Below are 21,838 nucleotides of genomic sequence, written 5' to 3'. Positions count from 1 at the left end.
AGTTTCTCTATCTGTCCATATTGCTTAATGAAGAAGTCACTGATCCGATCTGAAGCATGATTGAAGGAATGACACGCCTTGCTTCAGTATATAAGGGAGGCTGCAAGACCTGAAGATATTATTCAAGACATTGGTTTACAAATAGAGTTTTTGTTTAGGTTTTGAGTCTTATATATTGTGAGCCTTTCGTGTATCATCTTGATACATGTTTAGGACTGTGCTTTGAGTTGTAATACTGTGCACTACTTCGAAGCTTTTAAGCAAGGAGCTAGGTAGATTGTGAACTGCACCTAAGCTTTTAAGCAAGGTTGCAAGTTGTTATTTTTGAGGGTAACCTCATTTGATTTGTGTCTGTAATTTTGGAATCACAGGGGATTGTGATCTGTTGTAAGGGAGTGAGATGGGATCTCAGATCTAGGAGTTCCTAGGTTAAGTCTAGTTGGGGTAGGTCCTAGGTCATAAGTGCAAACGTGATTTGCTGAGAGCTTTTGAATACGGACTGCACTAGTGGATTTCCTTCCTGGCTTGGTAGCCCCCAGATGTAGGTGACGTTGCACCGAACTGGGTTAACAATTTCTATGTGCCTCTTTTCTTTCCTGTCTATTATTTGCTTTATTATGTTTGTGTCTGTTAGCTTAATGTTCTAAACATCATATACAACATCTGCTTTTCTGTGTCCTGTGTCAGAACATCGTTTGGAACATCGTAAATCTAACGCGCCAGAATAACAAAAAGAACGTGAAAAGAAAAAGAGATTGAAGGAAAAAGAAATAAAGAATTAAAAGACAGAAGAATTGAGAGAAAATTAAGAGGGGGAAGATACAAACATATAGAGAGGGGAGAAAGGGTAGAGAGGAGATATTCTTTTTCTTTTTTTGATAAAAGAGATTCTATTTATTTTTCAACAAAGATGTATTATATCATATCTGCTAACCAATTTTTTGAACAATAATTAACAAAAAAATGGATAATTCTGAGATGAGTATTTGAGATTCTCCTATGAATATCGGCATCTTATTTTTTCGTTTGAGGGAAATGAATATCGGTATCTTATACTCGACATAAATAAATGCAAGGCAAAATGGTTATATTATATAAAGGAAATAGCCATAAATAAATTAACATTTGCTAAGGAGTTATCAAAATCCACCTTTAAGTCCTACTCCAAAAGTATTTATGTACAAAGCTAATTGCAAATCATTTCCATAAACCCTTGTACTAACACAAAAATTCTTTTAACAATCTAATTAAACTCATAATGATCGCCAGAAACCTCAATTAATCTTTGGTTTTGGTCGCCTTGGCCTTAATACCATATAAAGGCAGCCTAAAACAATCAAAAAAGCAGGAATAGTTGTCATATCAAACACCATCTGCATTTTTCTCTCTCTTGTGCAGTTAATTGGATGGAGAAGAGTCAGGGTCGTATTAACTTGCTCAACAAATCTGCAAAAATGAAAAACCTTGTCAGGCAAAAGAACCAATGAAGAACAGGCCCTTAGTGAAGATGCCAAAACCATGTGGCACACAGGCCAGCTTTTAACCAAATAAAGAACAAAATAGAACACAGATGAGCTGCTAATCACTTACCACCCTCTGCGTCCCGCCCCCCCTTTATCTCTCGTAATTCTAAAAGGGTATCACCGTATTTTTTTTTGAAGAAGAAAGGGTATCACCATATTAAAAGAGCCTAGAGGGCAAGTTAAGCGTGTTCTTATTTCTACAGGTGCGTTTGTTACAAATTACAATACAAAGTAAGAGAACAGCAGAACATAAACGTTGAGGCACATCACCAGTATACAACTATCTATGTGGGTACCATTAGGGTAACAATTTATTTTTTAAGAGGAAAACTAGCTGTTACGGCCAAGGCTTGTGAATTGTGTTGCTGTAGTCAAATTGTGGTTTAATCCATAATTTCCAACAATAAAACTGCACTATTTATTTATGCAGTTTACAATCTAACATTGCTGAATAGTTTAGTTTACATTGTCCAACCTTATGGATGCATCCTCCAAGGTGTTTAGTAGCCTTAATGCATCAACATATCGCAATTCTCCGGTGACGGTTGATGCCTGAAAATACAATATTCATAAAAAATCATGGTATAAACAACTGTTTAAGAATACAATTTAAAATTTATAGAAGCAATTAGCAATTCGTACTCACCCTTCTCCAAAGGCTAACAACATAGTTGTATTTGTTTACAAGCTCATGCTCCTGGGACTGGAAGATCTTGAAAGTGTTTTGAGCTTTATTTTGTTAAGAAATCAAATAGATAATTCATCTGGTATCACAAGGAAAATAAATGCAGTAATAAAATATTCCTGGTAAAAGGCTGCTATTTTAATAAAACAAATAGGAGCCTTGATCACCAAACAAGCTATAAACTTATTTACCAAACACCTACTTTTTTTTTATCAAACAAGCTTATGGAAGAAAAGCTTAATTCAGGGATAACCTATATTTTCAGTTAAAATAGAACAATTTACCAATAAACTTATATAAGTTTGAGATTCCATTTTTTATAATTTTGTCTGCGTAGACATTTGTTGAAAACCCATCACCTTTATTACACTACATGTTATATGGGTACAAAGCCTAGCCCAATTCTAAAATAATATCAAAGTTTATCCACCATATATTATTGGGCCACCCTTATTTGTCAATGCTCTAGATGTTGAGACCAAGACATGAGTGGGTGTGTTGGAAACCCTAGTTTCCTTCATTTGTAGCAAAGTTGGGATGTCTTCACAGCAGCCCCCAAAACCTCTGTTGTGTAGGGCATGAAGGGATGTGTTGATATCCAATATCAACTAGATATATGACCACAGTAGTTTCTATAAAGCTTGAAAAATCCTTAGCCCATGAGGTAGCTTTTGAGGTTGTGTTAGGCAGGCTTGACCCAATTGGCATCAAATCTTATCTAGATCTATTATTATTAGGCTACCTGAACTTGTTCACACTATATGTCCAATCCTACACATGAGGGTGTGTTGGAAACCCAAGTTGCATTCATTATCGCCACCTTAGGCTTCCTTCATTGCAACCTCCAGCATCTTACTTGTGTTAGCATGAGGGGTTATGTTGAAATCCTACAGACTAGTGCTACAACATAGTCAGCGAAGGAATGGAAAGCCACATTCCTCGGCTTCACTAGTTTTTGGAGTTGAATTAGACTTAACACAAATTCCAAGATTATTGGAAATTGGAAAAGGAATCATTCTGTACAACAGTACATAAGAAAGATAGTTTCTCTATCATTAAATGGTTGCAATAGTACACAAGAAGGATACTAGTACGCTCCATTAGTAGGCGATGAATGGCAGAATTAACCAGTAGGATCGATTCTTCAAGAGTTGTGATGACATAACTTCGAGCAATTGAATCAGACTGGAACTGTGAAATGTGCCAACCTTGTGATGTAGCAGAGAAAGGATTGCATCCTGCCGACCATATCCAGTCCTGTCATGTTCAGAAATGAATATTAAGACATTGCAGTCTAACTATACTTGATAATGAAGTTATTTATATTTAGAATAATGACCATTCAAGGAACCCAACACAAAGAGAATAATGGATATAAAGGTGTACCTCCATTGCAGTCTCATGGGCTTGACCATAAACAAGATGAAGGGGAAGCAAACCCGCAAGATGCTCAGCAGTAGCAGCTACTGCAGCTTTTATAGGCTGCCTTTATAGACCAGACGAAGGATAAAGCCATGGAAGAATTAATAAGTGGATTTATGTTCCATAAAGAAAAGTCTTACAAAAAATGTTCAATGCAAAAGTTCAATTATTGCCAAGTATTTTCAGCAAAATTCTATCTTTAATAATAATATTTGTAACATTATATAACTTGAGATCTACTTCAAAATATAACTTGAGATCTTATTTCCCCCTTTCCCCCGTCAAATTAATAGAATACTATAATCTCACAAAAAATTGAAAATGTAAGGCTTATGATAAATATGATTAGACATCCCTTAATATCCTGAATATTTTCATCATCAACATATTTCCAATATAGCTTATAAAATTATATTTGCTTTACAAGTTATATGAAAAAGACAGTTTAAAAAACAAATGTGTTTCTGACTCTAACCTCAAGTTCATTAGAAGTGAGTGTCCATTACAATGTAGATGGCTTTCCCAAGAAGAGGGCTCTGACTGAACAACAATAATCATGTCGGATAGTGCTATAGCCTGAAAATGTTTGTCTAGTAACAATGGTTCACTGTGAATGAACCAAAAGATTGGAACCTCTAGCATGGACCTTGAATGTGCATGCCTACCTGCCTCGTTTATAAAGATGATTATCATCTTAGTTGTATACCATAATATCAAGTAACAAAAGAGAAACATTTTATTTTATTTTTTTTTTTGAATAAAAAGAGAATCTCAAACAAAAGGAAATGAAAAGAAAAGAACTTGTTGAAGTTGTGGGATTTAGATAAAAGAGGGAGAGAAATAATAACATCGAATATTAATGATAATGACTTAATACTAACTTGATACCAAAGACTAAACACTAATCCCTATTTATAGGGATGCATAGACTCGGTCCTAAATCCAGAAAATAATAATAATAATAATAATAATAATAATAATAATAATAATAATAATAATAATAATAATAATAATAATAATAATTATAATTATAATTATAATAATAATAATAAGTAATATAAAATTTAATCCCAATAGATACTCTAAGATTGTAAACTAATTCTAGGAAATAACTTAAGATATTCTAATATAATATTAAAGTTATTATAAGATATTTATACTATTCTATGCTCCTAACACTCCCCCTACAGCTAAAGCTTACTAAACTTTAAACTTGTTACAGATATACCTTTTCAAAGAGAAAATATAACACCAGACACAATCAAACCCAAACATAGTGGCGGATGCATGCATAATATTTACATAAATATTGTTTTTAAGAAAATTAACTCAGAAAGTTTCTCTTAAACAAAATAAATCAGTACAAATTTTGATAATTTATTCTTCTAATGTTTAGGACTTCTTTAACATTAAGCACACATAGTGATACAAAATATATCATATTTTGTAAAGAAAACATTGTCCTACATATTATAAACTATTTTTGGAGATCTTGTTCGTAATGTTGTATACTTCGTAGAAGTTTAAAATATTTTTCATTTGTGTATAAGTTTGTTCGCTATTTTGTTGCCCCTACTATGGAGAATTTCTAGACCAGCCACTGCCCAGACAGACATCTTTTGGACAATCTAACAAAGAATGGCAAAACAATCAACCAATGATGTCAAAACTTCAAACCAAACCAATAAAGAATGTTGAATCACCATAAAGCAAAAGCTACCAAAGTCTAACCACCATGAGCAGGAGGTAAAGGATGCGCCTTCACCACTCAAGACTGAAGCCTAAAATATCAAAAAGCTTAACAATAAGAAAAAACCAAACTACAATGATACTACGCGGGCGCACACTAAACTTATCAGTCGACAAAATTCTTTTCCTTTTGAACTTTCCCTAATTTTTTATTTTTTTAATTCAAGAGGACGGCATCAATTCTTTTTGTTTCCAGGTACATAAAAATGACATTCTAAAAAAAAGGAGCACATAAGAAGGAGACCTTTAAGAGAACCATGTTTATTTAGCCTTTGCAACTGATACTGCAGAATGGAAGAATCAAGATAGGTGCGAATTGTCTTTCGATACGTTCCATTTACAAGTAACAGGGGGACAGCAGCTGCACGTCGTGCAACAGAGAAGGCCATTGCTAAATCAGGATCATCTGACAGAGGTAGCCTGAAACACAGTAATACTAATATCAGTAGAAAACGAAAACTAGGAAAAATCCATATTTTAAGGGAATATGACAAATCAAGTGTTTTTTCAGTGTGCCTGATAAGAATTTTCAATAACCAAATGCATAATTAGAGGTGGAAAAGCAAAGAGCAGAATAAAACACTTATAACTGCATACATGTGTGGACTGAACATTGGTTTCTGAGAAGGCACCATCAATGAGGAGAGTCCATCCTTAATAGCATTCATATCCACAGGAAGCTGTTTAATGTGCCTAACTTTCTGCAAATATAATTGCATGAACATAAATATTCCACTAATGCGAGCCGTTTGATATGATGAAACATACATCTTACCTCCTGTGTCATAAAAAACAACTGAAAGGATATCTTCTCATAATAATGGAAGGCCCCATCAGAAACTGAAGGCGATACGATCTGTCTCATAGATCCCCACAGTATCGCACCAAGATGTGCAAGAAACGAATCACGTGCAACTGTGTAGTTCTGGAACTCCTGCATTGAGGGAAACCCATGAACCAAGCTAATATTGAACTGAATTAATCAAGTATTTGCATGTTATTAACTATGTACTTTATAGTGGGTTGCGAAAAAAGAAATTAATTCCGTAAAAAAATTAATATTTCATTAACAGCTTAATGAACATAATGAACCAAATATTTACTAGTCATTACCACATAGCATTATGTGAACAGTACATACGGTGTTGATAAATATGTCAAAAAGTAATTTTTCTTTGATGAAGGAAGAAACTATTTTCTATTTGGTTACAATTATAAAAACTAGTTTTACTTCAAAAGGTGGAGATAATGACAACTTTTTTCAAAAGCAACCAAAAGTAACTTTTCAAAATAATCAGAAATCTGATTTTTTTTTTCCTTTCAAATTCTATTTTTTTTTTTAAGAAAACCCATAAAACCTCTTAATCAGAGTTTTAAAATTAAAAACGATCAGACAAATGAGCCTCAATACAGCAGACCAATCAGCTGACCTCATGTGTATCACTGAATAAATTCCAGCCCTCCATCCTCTTTAATGTCTCTATGGCTTTTGCCTTATGTCTTTCATCATATTCTTCACCTTCAAAAGACTGCAGCTCATTTTTCAAATCCCGCATCCTCTCGTCAAGTTCTGAAATGATACATTTTTTTTTTTTGAAGAATTCTGAAATGATACATATTTAAGGATGTATGAAATATACAGTGTAGATATTAAACTTTTTGGAGCACTAACCTGCAAAGCTTGATATTTTAAAAAAAATTAATAAAATGAAAAGGAATTTTGTAACAGAAATAAAAGAAACTGGCTTCACAAAGTGAGATGTAAGGAAGCACAAACATGTCCAAACAATTACCATACTGGTGTCTAACATGTGTCATGTTAGATATTTCTAGACAATTATCAGATACTCCAAATATGCTACATTTTTAACTTTGTTTTAAAACATTAATGTCATTAAGATCAATATTTTCAACAAGTGCTCATGTTTGCAATTGTGTTTACATATTTATGGAAGTTAAAGAGATCAGGGAAGATAGGAAATTTGAGAGATTTCTATTTTGATTTTAGAATGTAAAATCTGAAGTTTTTACTTTTTTTGTAAGAAAATAAACTGAATCTGTTATTAATCTTCTGCTAACAGAAACTATATTTCTAGTGATTTTGACCAAGAATATATTGGATAATGCACTCTTATCAATCTTAAATAGATCATGTGATAACACCATGTTAAAATCTTGATTTAACACGCACGGAAAGCTTTCGACAAGGTTATAAATCACACACAATAGCAGACAAAAGCAGCTCCTACCCACTACAACGTCATCCGTAGCGTCAAAAAAAAAAACAGAAAATTTTCAGAAAAGTGGTTATCCTGTTATCAAGTTTTTGAGTTCGATTACTACACGCAGTTATTTGAGATTTTTAATGTTTGTCCTACATTTTTTTGCCTTCATGCATGTTCTATTGCATGAAAGATTGATAGAATGGGGTTAGACTGGGATCAATGAACTTGCTCGCAGAAGCATGAAATTGGCAAGTTTGAGCAATCCTGCGAGGGTGCTTATCTGGTCCAGCTTCACGACTCCCTTCCTTTACTGTCTCTCTCTGTCAATGTTGTAACTTGCCATCAACGGAAGCTCCCTCTCTTTGCGACTACATTTCTCTAAAACCGTGACCTCTCTCACTCTCTTTTTGACTGTGTGTGGCTGCGACTTCCTTCCCACTGCTCATTTTTGTAAAGCTCGTGCACTCTCCTTGTACCAAGCTTTTGCAGAATTGTGCGACCTCCATCTCAAGCTCACTTGTTGAAACCTTAGCATTGTAGGAAATGTTTTAGCTCGTTTACTTTCTCTTGTAAATAGTTGTTTGTATTATTATCCATGGTGCATATAAATCAAACATGCCGAGTTCATTACTGAAGCAATTTGCCTAAAAACATACATCTCTTTGTAGTCGCTAAGTAAATAACTTTGCTCTCTGCTCACATACAAAAGCAATATTGTCAGGGCAACTGCTGGGAATTGGAATTTCAATAAAGGAGAACTGTGGATTTATTGATAGAGAAGTGATGAGCAAAGCTCTACAATGGATGAAAACTGAAAAAGAAAAGATAACCAGAGTCTAAGATTCCTACCAGAGTATTTCTACTCCTAACCAGAAAAGATATTTCTCCTAACAAACTCTAAACAATATTCTCAATGCCTTTCCTACCTCCCAACTCTCTTTCATATAACAAACGCATCCCTTGAATTCAGGGATTGCACCAACTAATTATTTTATTCCCTCTTCTTCTATAACCTTCTAGAAGGTGTAAGTGTGTGACATGTGGATTTGGACCAAATTATTGGGCCATCAAACCTATGGGACCCTAGTGTCCAATCAGGAACTCAAGGAAACAATTTTTTTATTGAAAGATATTAGACAAACTTCAAGTTTAATCATCCCAATGCACGAGACTATCACTACACGAGGTTTGTAAAAGGTAAATGTACGCAGCCTTATTTTCGCAAGAGAAGTTGTCTTGAGGATTTCAACCCATGACTTCCAGGTCACAAGACAACAACCTTTACCATTGAGCCATGGCTCACTATCCAAGTTTAATTTAAAAAAAAAAAAAAAAAAAGAATTAAAAAAAGAAGAAAAAAAATAAAAAGCTCAAACAGATTACCGTCACAAAGAGTAAGTTTGCCTTTCCTTCCCTTGCAATGTTTAAAAGCAAAAAGCTCATATATATCAATCTCAGCCAGAAGAATATCAATAGCCTGGTGTTCTTTCTGCAACATTAAAAATCAAAGCTGACTTACTACAAATTCGTTAGAAATCAAACATGTTTTCCTCTTAGCATCCTAATTAACATGCCAATGCCATCAAAGTCTAAAGCCACTGCATAGAAGTACACAGTCAATTAATTATCCTCTCAGATATTTATTTCTATCGAACATAGTTTCTAATCATCAAGTATTTCGGAATAGCCACAAAATTAATTTTCTTCTTTTCATTTTTGGCTTCAACTGCAGTGGAAGGAATCTAACATGTGGACACTATTTCCTACAACTCCTTCAAAGCTTGTTCATAGAAGAAGAATAAATAATATGCAATCCATTGTAATAAGTTCATTTGAATAACACATACATCACCAAATACAGCAAATTTCTCGTGAATAGCATCTTGCAGAAGGTCCTCAGCTTCTTCTTCTGAAATTTCTGGAATAAGCATCAAGAAAATCAAAATAACATAAATAAACAATGACAACTCAAGTTAAACAATGCAATATGTACTAAATAATTAAGGTTCTTTACAAGAAAACATACACATTTTCTGGGCCTAAATTAAGTAATTTAAGAAATGAATCAGTTCATTACCACAAAAGAATAAAGAAATGAATCAGTTCATTACCACAACAATCATCAGATTATTCAATGGATTTTGCTTTTTTGGCCCCCCAAAGAGGTTCAGTTTGCAACTCCCCAAAGGCTTTTTTTTTTTTTTTTGTGTGTGTTTAAAGAGCAAATAGGGGCCCAAAAGAGCAGTCATCTTATTCAATTGCACAGAAAAATAATTGGACACTTTTTCAGCTCCTAATTTATTAACCATTTCTGAGGTGAACCTATAATCTATATTGGGCAACCCATATTTATCCATGATCCAGAGGCGCTTTCCTATGCATGAGGGGTAATTTGAGAGCCCACATCGACAAAGGTAAAACAGAAGTAGTTCTTATAAGGCTTTGGATAAGGATTGTCATATAAGGACTTGGGTAAGACTCATCAAGCAAAGGCTTACAAAATTTCGAGCTAAGACTCACAAAATTTCTGAGTCATACTTGGTGGTTTCAAAATAAAATATGAAGAACCTATGAGGCTATTTTGCGATAACAAGACCGTCTAAGCATCACTCACAAGGTAGTTTAAAACATAAGGGAAAGCATATAGAGATTGATCAACATATCCTCGAGGAAAAAGCGTCCCTTCTAAGATCTTGCAAGCTGAGAATGAAAAGATACTGACTCATCACCCCAACGAGGGGGAGTGGTGACATTATACAAAAAGGATTCAATCTTTCCTTTATTATTGTAATCATCTTGTTACCTTAAGTGATGTAATTAGGCATATTTTGGTACATTTTTTAGAGAATCAATTATTTCTGAATTTCAAAACACTGAATCTAATGATTCAGTTTAAAAGTATATATACTTGAGCTAACCTACAGCCTCTTGTAACTAACACTTAAGACAGTGACAGTTGTCAGTAACTAACCAGTCCTTATGTAGCACTTTACAGGCGGTCAGCACTTTGATCAACACACAAGATGCATATATATTAACACACCTAGTATCTGTTTAATTAGGACATATTCGATTCAACAAAGCTTATTAATTATACAGTTTATGTAATTTTTTAATAATGAAATACAACTCGGATTTCCTCTCCACCTTTTTTCAACTGATTTTTCTATTTATATTTTATATGTGGATCTAAAGTGGAATGCATTGCCATTTTATATCAAACAGGCGTGCACACACCCAAAATCAAACACGTCATTACTACCTGAAGCTGAACCAATTGTCCTTTCCACATTTGGTAGGCTTGCTTCTGTACGCACGCCTTCTCCACCAACGGCAGGCCCCCATGAAAAAGGACCGGCACTTAAATCAATAAAGGCCCATCTGCTACAAAACATGAATGAATGTGAATAGAAAGAAATGTGTATGTCTTCACATATGCCATGCGAGATAAATTGAACCTGTTCTTTCCAATCCACGTGTCTGTGAGACATTCTGCTTGAAAACCACCATAATCCCCAGATTTTAATATCCTTTCCAAAAGGAGCTTTAGATCTTGATCCTTCCCTTTTAGTAACTTCAAATGCCAAAACACGAATTTTAGTAAAGAAGTGTGGAAAATATTTCTGATATGTTTCAAAAGTATAAATAAGATACAAGCTCTAATATGTTTAAAAGAGACTATTCTTAATCTAATGGGCCCTGATTAAGAGGCCAATTACAATTATTTACAACACTCTTCTCAAAATATGCATATCTATCATTCCAATCTTGCAAGTAAGATGGTTGATGGAGGAGAGTCTTGATCTAAAGTATCTCCACAGTAATGAGGGCAAGGCTGTGATATACAGCCTCGGCACTGGAGTGAGAAACCACAGATTGTTCCCTAGATCACCAAGACACTAAATTTTGGTCCAAAGAACACAGCTTCCCCAGATGTGGAGCGACTATCATCTGGGTGAGCAGCCCAGTCAGCATCACAAAAGCCTTGGAGAGGAATATCATGAGGTGTTGTAGCAGGAAAGAGATGAAGGCCTAATGATTGAGTACCGGCCAAGTAACGCAAGATCATTTTTAGTTTTTACAGCCTGTCAGTGGTCTTCTAAAGGATAAGCAATAAACTGGCAAATTTTATTAACTCGTAGCTCAACTCAGGAGGAGTAAAGTTAAAACTGCAGTGTTAAAACTGCAAAGATCAACTCAGGAGGAGTAATGTTAAAACTGTCAGCGGTCTTATTACCAGGCCAAAAACTGCAGTGTACGGTGGTAAAAAACACACTTGACCATTAGCGGGTGTAGTGAGCAGTAATGTTAATTGAGAATTGGAACTGGAAAGGCAATGAGCAAGGCTGAAGATCTCAACTAGCTGTAAAAAAGACAGCAAAGGAACATGAAACCACAATGAAGGCAGAAAGAGAGGGGAAAAAACGCAATGGCGGCAAGGGTTTATGCGAAAAAGGTTACAAAACCAGGAGCTTGTGATACCATGTAGAAAATATTTCACTAGTGTAAATAAATTACAAGCACTAATCTGTTTAAATATAGACTATTCTACATCTAACAGGCCGAATACAATTTTACAACTAGTTACAAACAATTACAATTATTTACAACATATTTCTTACATTTTCAAAGAAATATAGAGGCTTTGTTTGATGAATATATACCTGTAAAGCTTTGGCCTCAATGATTTGAGCTATCTCTTTCCCTTGATGCAACTTCTCAAAATTGTTTAGTGTGTCGAGCCAAATATTATACCATTCCACCTGCAATTTATAGTTGTGCCGAAAAAAGGCAAAATTTTATAAAATAAAATAAATTAGACTGCCTTTGAAGAGAAAAACAAAAAAGACAACTGACCCAAAAAAAAAAAATAGCAGAACAACTATGATAAAAATGTCACTAGCTTCTCGTAGGATTCTAAAACAAAGACAGGCCTTTTTCTTGAAGAGAAGAAAAATATTATCAGAGGAAAAGGAAGGAGTATAAGATGCTGCTCTAGAGGAAAAGGTGAGGAACATATGATAGAAGAATATTTTAATCTGTTTGAGTGAAGAACACTCTATTAGAGCCGTAGCCTTTTTGTGTCTAATGCAAGAACAGTGAATCAATTTTTTGAAGAAAAATAGGATTTGTTGTTGCAGCATGACATTTATATACCGGAAAAATACAGTTTACAGAAAGAGAAACCAAAGCGGTCACGAGTTCATGCAAACCAGAACCCAACACCAGCAAAAAGCAACTGCTCCCCGTCCATTACAAGCATAACTGATTTCTAAATATGCCCCAACTCGCCTACAACCAGCATGTTAACAATTGTAACGCACTATGAAGCACGGATACATACACGGACACCGACACCGCTAATAATTTGAGAAAATCACATAATTCAGTGTAATTATGTGTCGATGTCGTGTCAGTGTCGGACACGACACGTGTCTGACACCCCAGGACATGCCTAATCCGAGGAGTGTCCGTGCTTCATAGGTAACACAAATCATGTAACCACCTTCATATTTTCTATTGCTTGAATAGTAGTGGTTCTGCTGAATGGTTCTTCACCTTCGTTCTTTTTTTAGGTTCATATTAGTGTTTCAGCTTAATGGTAATCTTGTAATGGTAAAATTGACCACCTAACTCAAGTTTACACCTACACGTTCAAAGCTATCACCCCGATCCATGAATTCTATTAGTGGTTCAGAAATATGCTTCTTCAGATCTACAGCAGCTAAGCAAGTTGCTCCACCCCAATGTCTTTCCACAAATTCCACATGCAGGAGAGAGATAACTCTAAATCTATGGTGCACCCATGTTTGCATATGCATTTTCAAGCTTCAAACCTATGGTTTTCTTTTGGGGCATAACATATATTTAAGACTGAGAGCTCACATTGAAAGGAAACCATAGATTTGAAGCTTGAAATTTATGTCCAAATATGGGTGTGAAGAACCAAAATTACGAGAAAAAAAGATAAATGAATAAATTGTTCCCTAAAATTAAGTTAAGGGACCGCAGGATTAAGTGTAATTTTGCCTTTTTTATATTTTGCTACGACACATGTTAGACACTCTTTGGACACATCTCAGACAGATCTACATGGGTTAAAGATGTGTCAAAGCAATGATGATCAGTGATGGGTTAAAGACATCAAATTTAATTACAACATTTTTAGTTCGGTAGTTGATGGATGAACAAAGCCGAAAAACTATTGTATCTTGTTTTAGAATTTTATAATGAAACAAATTACTTAAATTTGATGCACAAATATACATATTTTGATTCTCAATTTAGATATTTTATTAAGGGAAATGTTAACCGGTGCCCCCGGGGGCACCGGTTAAGGAATTATAAAAGGAAATTTTGTCTTGGAAATTGTGTATTCTACTTTTTGAAAGTTAAAAAAGTGTTCTTTTTAATGCAAAATTTGACTTTTCTTTCTACTTTTAGTTCCTTAACTAGTGCCCTGGGGGCACTGGTTAACAAGACAAATAATGTTCATATTTTATTTAGTCATAATAAATAAATATGAATCAGTGTCCTATGTTTTTCACATTAGAAGTGTCTACACGACCATGTCGTGTCATTAACTAAGTCCATGATTCATATGCTTCATTATTTTGATATATATATATATATATAAAATAAAATAAAAATAAAAAACTTACAATTTCACTGTCCTCTGCTCTTGTCCATGAGAACTTCATCATTGGGTGCTTTACATATAATGGTCGCTGAATCTTTGTAAAATCTGTCAATAAATTTATATTAAAAAATGAGGGTCTTGTTGAAGTTATGGGTTTTGGATAAGAGAAGGAGAAAACAAATTAAAAGGATTTTGAATAATGGCAATCGTGAATCGTGTAATACAATTGATAATAATTTGATACCAACTTAATGCTAAAGACTGAACACCAACCCCTATTTATATAGATGAAAGGCTTCTATCTACAGGAAAATTAAATAATATGGAAATCAATCTACAGAAATAATCTAAGATAATTATGAGTAGAAACTGACAAGATAAACTACGAAATGCTAACCCCCCCCCCGCCGTAAAGCTAATAGTTATTAAATCTTTAAGTTAAAGCCGCTGGAAAATATTCCGATATTGGCCAGCAGTGGTGGCCGAAAAATCAGAAAGAACTCAGCGGACGAAAGAAAAATCGCAGACTGTATGGCTGACAAATTATTAGAGTTTCTTCAGAATTGGCAGTAGAATAGTAATGAAACAAGAAGTTGCAGAGGGATGGTACCACTCTGACACCACATTGGAATTATGAGTATTAGATAAAAGAAGACAAACAATAAGGACCTTGAACAATGACAATGGTGTAATATTATTGATAATAGTTTGATATCAACTTGATACTCCAACACTATCCCCTATTTATAAGAGATCAATTAATAGGAAAATCAGAAAACAAATGATAATAATAACTTCCTAGAATTTGTGGTTGGGCCTAACACAACCCCACAAAACCGGCTTGTGAGGTGAGGACTGCCCCAACTTATAAACACTTGTTCATGCCATCTCTTATCCAATGTGGGACTCTTCAACATAACTAATTACTAAATAATACACAAACTAATCTTAGGAGATAATTAAAAATTATAATAATATTGTGATATTATAAAATATCTTCTAATATTCTAATGGTTCACAAGTAAAGGAGAGAAGAAATGGACAGGAATTTCTAAAATCTAACTACGGAAGTAAATTCACAACAACAACGCTGGATGCCTTTTTCACACTAGATGGAGTCAGTTACTAGAGTCAACATCTTGAGCATTATGTATCCTTCAACATATATTTTTGTTTGAGAAGAGTTTCATACCAAGAGTATTTTCAGGAACCTCTTCAGACTGAAGTAGCTTCGTTTGCAAAGTCTTATTCTGCATGACATGGAAGCTGTTAGTTCTGGCACTTAAGGTATCTTAAAATAGAAAAATATCTAACAACTAAAGTTTTGGCATGCAAATACCCATAAACTAAGCAGAAAAACATCAAGCATGGTATGATACAATTAACAAATGGAACACTAATATCAGGTTTAGAAAAGTTTAAAGGAGAAAAGACGGAAAGTTGTATATACCTCCTTTAAGAAGTTAAATTCGGACTCCGATAAACCTCTCCTGAAATATTTTGTATAAACAGACAGTTATAAAAAGCGACCGCGTCAGATCTTTTATACTTCGATTACCATTTACATTTACAATTTATAATATAAAACAAATCTGGCTCAAAATACGTATGAAACAGACTCAAAAGGAGGAAAATATCAGTTATTTTCTGGCACTTTTAAAATTATAAAATGTCCGCGTAAATATGTGAGGTGAAAATTGTATTTCATTTACTTGCTCACTAGAGTAAAAAAAGTTATGCGTGTGTATATACATGAGACTAATGGGTTTCGGCGAACACTCCCCCCAAGCTTGAGCGTATAGGTTATATGCACCAACACCAAGCTTGTTACAAATAAACTCGATTTGAGGACACCTAAGAGACTTGGTAAAACTATCAGCAAACTGAGCATTAAAACAGATGCAATTGGTGACTATAAAGCCATGCAAAAATTATCTTCAATGAAATGACTATAAAGCCAATTAGGCTCACATGACCATGGCCATATAGCACGGTACTCAGCCTCCGCACTGGATTACCTACAACATCCTGCCTCTTACTTTTAATATACAACAAATATTTATCATGTAAAAGAGATGCCATTATTGAAGTTTATAGTAATAGTAAATGATAACATTTAACAAGAATACTAACCGATAACCATATTTAGTCTTCTTCTCGGCACGCTTGGGATTCAAAATAAAAATATTATATGCATTTTCAAGTTGAAGGTATTCTACGAGGCTAGCGAAAAGGCCATCTATCATGTCCACATCTACTTGCCAATCACCGCCATCATTATCCCTGCAAATAGGAATTTGGAAGAAGAGACAACACAACAAGCCACGTCATGTTTCTAAACATGTAGAGAGAGAACATACAGAAAAAAGAATCATTGGAATTGGAAACCCATTTGCTAGCTTACGAAATCCTTTTCATAACACCATTTCCACTTGGTCAAAGTATTAAAACTAAGCTAGTGGACGGGAATCCACTTTCATATGATGAACAGCACTTACAGTAGTTTGATTTATTATTATTTTTTGAATGCCAAATGTTAGTAGTTAGAATAATATTTACTCCTTCGTCGGAGTTTGAACCCAAGACCTCCAAAACCTTTAACCCTTAGCTCAAACAAGTTGAGCAATCCAACCCAAGACTTGTTAACTAGCTTGCACACCCAGCGGGTTGCATCGTTTAGTGTACCAAGTTGTTTGATGCATGGTTACTTGTACCACATGGGATTTAGGCCGGATGACAAGAATGTGAATGCAGAATGTTTCTTAACAAATAGCCTAAGTGTAGTCTAGACTTCATTCTTATGCTCTAACTTGCTGATTGAATCATTAAAACCAAGTATTCATATTTTATGTATACTAGTTAATTGACAGACATAGAGGAGAGAAACAAGTGAATGAAAAGGGCAGGCTTCTTAAAAGACGTCAAGGCCTTTGGGTAAAATAACTAGTAGAAGGGGGGGAGAGAAAGCAAGCATAACAGAATGACAGGTGGCATAGGCTTCTTAATCCATGTAGCCGACCCGACTTAGTGGGATAAGGCTTGGTTGTTGTTGTCTTGTAACAAGCTTTGCTCCAACCGCTGTTCTAGTCTTTATTTTCCTACAGTTTCTGGTGTAAGTACTGTTACAAAGTTTTCTCACCACTGATAATAGTGTATTTGCTATTAAAAACAAATACATATCAATTTTGTATATCAGTTTTGGGTCCTAACTAGTTGTGAATCTGTGCTTGTGCGCTTTAGTTTTCATAACAGGAAAAGAAAAAAGAAGTAATAAAATATTGGCATAAATGTACAAAGAGCACTTAAAAGTTAAAAAGGTTCTAATAAGTAATAACTAATCTAAACAGAACTTACCCACTGCCAACTGGAGCATCCTTGCGACCAAACACCTTTATGGCATGCTCAAAAATGGACGTAACCTTCTCTCCCATTTCAATAGCATGGACTGAAAAGCTGCACCAGAACATCCACAGTCATAGTAAGAAAAGATAACATATACTTTCTCACTACAAGAAGATTCAAAGAATAAATAAACAAGAATTCTATACAGATTTACTTTGGAGATGCAATATTAAACAGCTTCAACCAAGATGGCCGAAAAAAATAAATAGAGAAGTTCGCCACTTTTTTTTTTGTAGGTTTACAAATGGGTTGAAAAATACTTTTGAGACCATTATCTGATTTTGCTTGATTAAGGAGAAATTTCATTCTTCCAATACTTTAATATAAAAAATAAAAGATAAACTTCCGAATGAAGTAAAAACTGATAGACAAGCACAATCAGAATTGACTATCAATGAGACAAGATAAGAAGGTTTAGTTTTAAAATGAGTCGAGCTAAATTAATATAAAAGTAAAATATAAACTGCCAAAATAAGGGATGACTGACAGACAAGCACAATCAAAATTGACTATCAATGAGACAAGATGAGAAGGTTTAACATTAATTTGAATCAAGCACAGAATAATAGATAATGAACAAAGCCATGTGAAGGTTTAACATTAATTTGAATCAAGCACAGAATAATAGATAATGAACAAAGCCATGTGAAGGATCTATTCTTTTCTGAGAAAGAAGATAGCACAGCGCTGGAGGTTTTAAATATACATTGTACCCATCTTACTTTTCATTCCTCGATTAACTACAAAGGTTTTATGAAGTAAATCCTTCAAATTTGATGCCAAATGAGTCTGTGTTTTGCCACATACTCCTGTATATGTCAAAACACCCTATTGCATTGAAACTTAAATGGATGTAACAAATCTAGTCTTCAAAAGAAAGAACATATTAAAATAAAATGAAATAATTGCTTGTATTTTATTTATGGGTTTAACCAATAAGTCGTACTTGTAATTTATGTGACTGGCAACATGAAGGGGGTGCCGTTGCATTTTATCTACACTTGTTTTGTCGAATGCAGTTAGAACCTCTTCATGTCGGATTCTTGTATGTTCAAAGATGTGATCAATTTTTGTAAACCAACGCTCAATTTCTTCGGGAAGAAGCTTGAATTCTGTGGGACATAAAAAACACTATGGAATCCACAATACTTTTAAAATGAAATAACCAAAGAAAAGATATGTCAGTCGTCCAACTATGTACCTTGGTTGCCCTTCCCTTCAAATCCTATAAAAATAAAGTTGATAGGAACAGGAAGGTAGATGGAATCAACTTCCTGCAGCTTTAGATAATTCGCAATATTACCTGAAATACAACAAATTAGAAAATAATATGTACTCAATTTTCAAAATGAACTGCGAAGTTTTAGCCAATTCGCACTCTAGTGCAGCTAAAATTTTTGCAAACGATTAAAGCGAAAAAATAACTACTCATGTGTTTGGCAACAATGCAGGAAAAATTGTGGATGTAAACAAAATTCATAGTTCTGAATATTCTAAAACAAAGCTACTAAGTAACTGAATAGCATAGAAGCAAACGATCAGAGCACTCAGAATTAACACAAATAATAGGAGAATAAGACTTGAACATATGTCATTTGTGTTAATTCCAATTAGTTAGGATAGTTACTGATTGAGAGGAATCTCCATACAGCTACATGTCTTCCCTACTCTCAATCAATCAATAAATTTATAATTATTCCTCACCTTTGTTATTTTTTCGAGTTGACTTACATTTCTAATCACAAGACTCCTATCAATACCACAAATCATTTTTTAATCAAGTGTAACATAGTCTCCGGCGAAAATAAATGTGGCGAACCCAAGCCCAAACCAACTATTTATCTTTCCATGAGTTTCTACATAAGGATGCACCAAAATAGATGTAGCGAACAACCGAAGCCATTGTCCCATGGCAAGGAACATTACAGGAAGACAAGCGCTAAAACCCTAAACTAGTATAAAATCAAACAAGCGAAGTTTGAGAGAATGCATTCATACCTGAATTGGTGTAATTAAACGCGCTTACTTTTCCATGATTTGGAAACTTCAATTCATCAATATCTGAAGAAGCAACATACCAAGAGAATCAAAAGAAACTCAGACATACATGCTAGAGAAGAAAATTGAAGGAAGATGGTGTACACATTCATACCATTATGTATAACATCCTCACTCCAAAAACGACTCTTTTCTTTGAGGTTAAACAGTGAGAACACAGATGATAATCTGCCACTTTTCTGAGTTTTAACAGGAGAACCAAGTGAAGTAGCAGCTAAGAACTGATAAAGAAAAAAACTTAATAAGCATCATGAAAAACTTAGCAATCAGGAAATGGAAGAATGAAACATCCATCCAGAAGGACCTAAGGCCTGTTTGGATTGGCTTATTTTTGAGCTAATACAAAGCAGCTTAAGCAAATAAAAAAGCTTTTTGGCCCGTTTGGATTGAGCTTATGTAAAAAAATAAGCTTTTATTTATTACCCACAAGCTTGTTAAGGTTGTTGTCATGTGACTGAAAGGTCACGGGTTCAAGTCCTGGAAACAGCCTCTTGTGTAAAACAGGGTAAGGCTGTGTACAATACACCAAATGGTGGGACCCCTTCCCGGACCCTGCATATGCGGGAGCTCTAGTGCACCGGGTTGCCATAAGCTTGTTAAGGTACTTTATGAAAAAACAACTTATGAAGATACACTATTTGTTAGTGAGAACTTATGAATTAATATAAAAGCTTATTTATTTGCATAAGCTATTTTTCATAAGCTCAATCCAAAGGGGACCTTTATCATAACCTTGTCAAATTATGAAAAAACAGCTTATGAGGATACAATGTTCGCTAGTGAGAAGTTATGAATTAACATAAAAGCTTAATTATTTGCATAAGCTATTTTTCAGAAGCTAAAAAATAAGTCAACCCATACAGCCCCCTAATCAAATGTAAAAACTGAATCATAGGCTTAATTAGTGGAATCAATGGAATCAATAAATAAATAAAAAGTATTTTATTATTATTATTATTACCAGAAGAGTTGAAATGGCAAGAAGGAAGAACTTGCGAAGAACCATTGGTGCAGCAACCTAATTCAGAAGCATTCATGATGATTATGAATAAAAACGGATTAAAAAAGTAATTAAGATAAATTAGTGAGAAATGAAAGTGAGCATAAACCTCTGAAAAGAAACAAAGCGTGTGATTGAAAGAAAAAAAAAAGAACGTGGATCGTATAAGAGAGGATCGATCGAGGCGACGGGTAATTTAGTACTTACACAGATTAGAAATGATGGTGACTTGAAAGGAGCAGAGTAGAGTAGAAGACTGGAGAGGAGTGAAATGAAAAATGAAAATCGTTGGAAGAAGAAGAAGAAGTTTCGCCCCTGTTTGGTTTTGCGATTGGAAGCTGTAAACGCACGTTTGAAATTGGAAGGATGTTTGGCAATTAACTATAAACGTGATTCATCTTTTTAGAATCGATTCTAGTCCAAGCCACATATTGTAGCTTTTGCGTTGGCCAGAATCGAGTTTAGTTATGTCACACGATAGTTTCCATTTTTACCCTCTTTTTCCTGATGTGTCTTTATATGCTATATGCTACAGTTACCATTTACTCCGGTCCTTGTTATAAGAAAAAGTTGACTTTTTAGGTTCATTGAATAATTAATGTATCTCGTTATAAATATAGACTAGATACATCACTTGTACAATGAACCTAAAAAGTCAATTGTTTCTTATAATAAGGACCGGAGGAGTACAAAGGTTAGCGAAGAGAAAAAGAATTTAGGCTTTTCTTTTAGAGATTAACTTTTCCCACCCTGCTGCCTTCTCGTGCGCCCTGCAAAATTTCCAAAAATGTCTCTGGTCCGGATAATCCGGACCAGATTGTTAGTGATATCCGGAAAACGAAATTTGGCCCAGATGTTATGTGTTTTTTTGTGTCTTTCTTTGATGTCAAGGGTTTATGTTGACCGTTATATGAACTCCACACACGCTGCAATGCAATTGCAGAGTTCATATGAACGGTCAACAATGACCATGACACCACTGACACCCCTAAAAAACTAAAAACATTTGAAGAAAATGGAAGATAAGAGGTGAAGTGAAGAATGAAGGTATTTGTTGAAGATGGAAGCCTATTTATAGCCTAAAACAAGTCCTAGGTCATTAGTACAGTCAATGAAAACGTGTTAGTGGTTGTA

General features: G+C 34.5%; 1 protein-coding gene across 9 annotated transcripts; it reads right to left on the bottom strand.

Annotated features, from left to right (window-relative positions):
* Window positions 1–1,070: 1,070 nt before the first annotated feature.
* LOC146918713 (uncharacterized) lies at window positions 1,071–21,139 on the bottom strand. 9 transcript variants are annotated; one of them, XR_015016343.1, is made up of 26 exons: window positions 20,912–21,139; window positions 20,666–20,722; window positions 19,799–19,925; window positions 19,645–19,707; window positions 18,848–18,949; window positions 18,593–18,758; window positions 17,599–17,697; window positions 16,378–16,527; window positions 15,695–15,734; window positions 15,437–15,494; window positions 14,267–14,349; window positions 12,269–12,367; window positions 11,063–11,178; window positions 10,867–10,988; window positions 9,452–9,522; window positions 8,988–9,093; window positions 6,810–6,982; window positions 6,155–6,313; window positions 5,977–6,080; window positions 5,624–5,799; window positions 4,106–4,295; window positions 3,595–3,690; window positions 3,297–3,465; window positions 2,170–2,252; window positions 1,999–2,075; window positions 1,071–1,446 (listed from the first exon to the last, which is right to left on the bottom strand). XR_015016343.1 is itself a non-coding variant. In XM_085720332.1 (26 exons), exons 2-26 carry the CDS (start codon window positions 20,708–20,710, stop codon window positions 1,275–1,277), a joined length of 2,850 nt encoding a protein of 949 aa, XP_085576458.1. In that variant the 5' UTR covers window positions 20,711–20,722; window positions 20,912–21,139; the 3' UTR covers window positions 1,071–1,274. The 9 variants fall into 9 exon arrangements, 8 of the variants coding, with proteins under 8 accessions (XP_085576458.1, XP_085576460.1, XP_085576459.1 ...); XM_085720332.1 differs by having other exon boundaries at window positions 3,595–3,694; XM_085720334.1 differs by having other exon boundaries at window positions 3,595–3,694; window positions 6,810–6,949.
* Between the last annotated feature and the right edge of the window lie 699 nt (window positions 21,140–21,838).

Source organism: Medicago sativa, chromosome 6, assembly GCF_051527215.1.
Source record: "Medicago sativa cultivar Bolivia chromosome 6, Bolivia_mono, whole genome shotgun sequence".
NCBI classification, from domain to species: domain Eukaryota; kingdom Viridiplantae; phylum Streptophyta; class Magnoliopsida; order Fabales; family Fabaceae; genus Medicago; species Medicago sativa.
This window is presented reverse-complemented; position numbering and strand designations above follow the sequence as displayed.

Excerpts from the sequence above, each read along its gene's own strand:
- LOC146918713 (XM_085720332.1), bottom strand. The coding sequence starts at position 20,710 with ATGGTTCTTCGCAAGTTCTTCCTTCTTGCCATTTCAACTCTTCTG. Across the intron at positions 15,735-16,377 it reads AAGACTAAATATGGTTATCG|GAGAGGTTTATCGGAGTCCG; the intron begins GTTAGTATTCTT and ends AAAATATTTCAG. Across the intron at positions 6,081-6,154 it reads TGTTTTTTATGACACAGGAG|AAAGTTAGGCACATTAAACA; the intron begins GTAAGATGTATG and ends TTATATTTGCAG.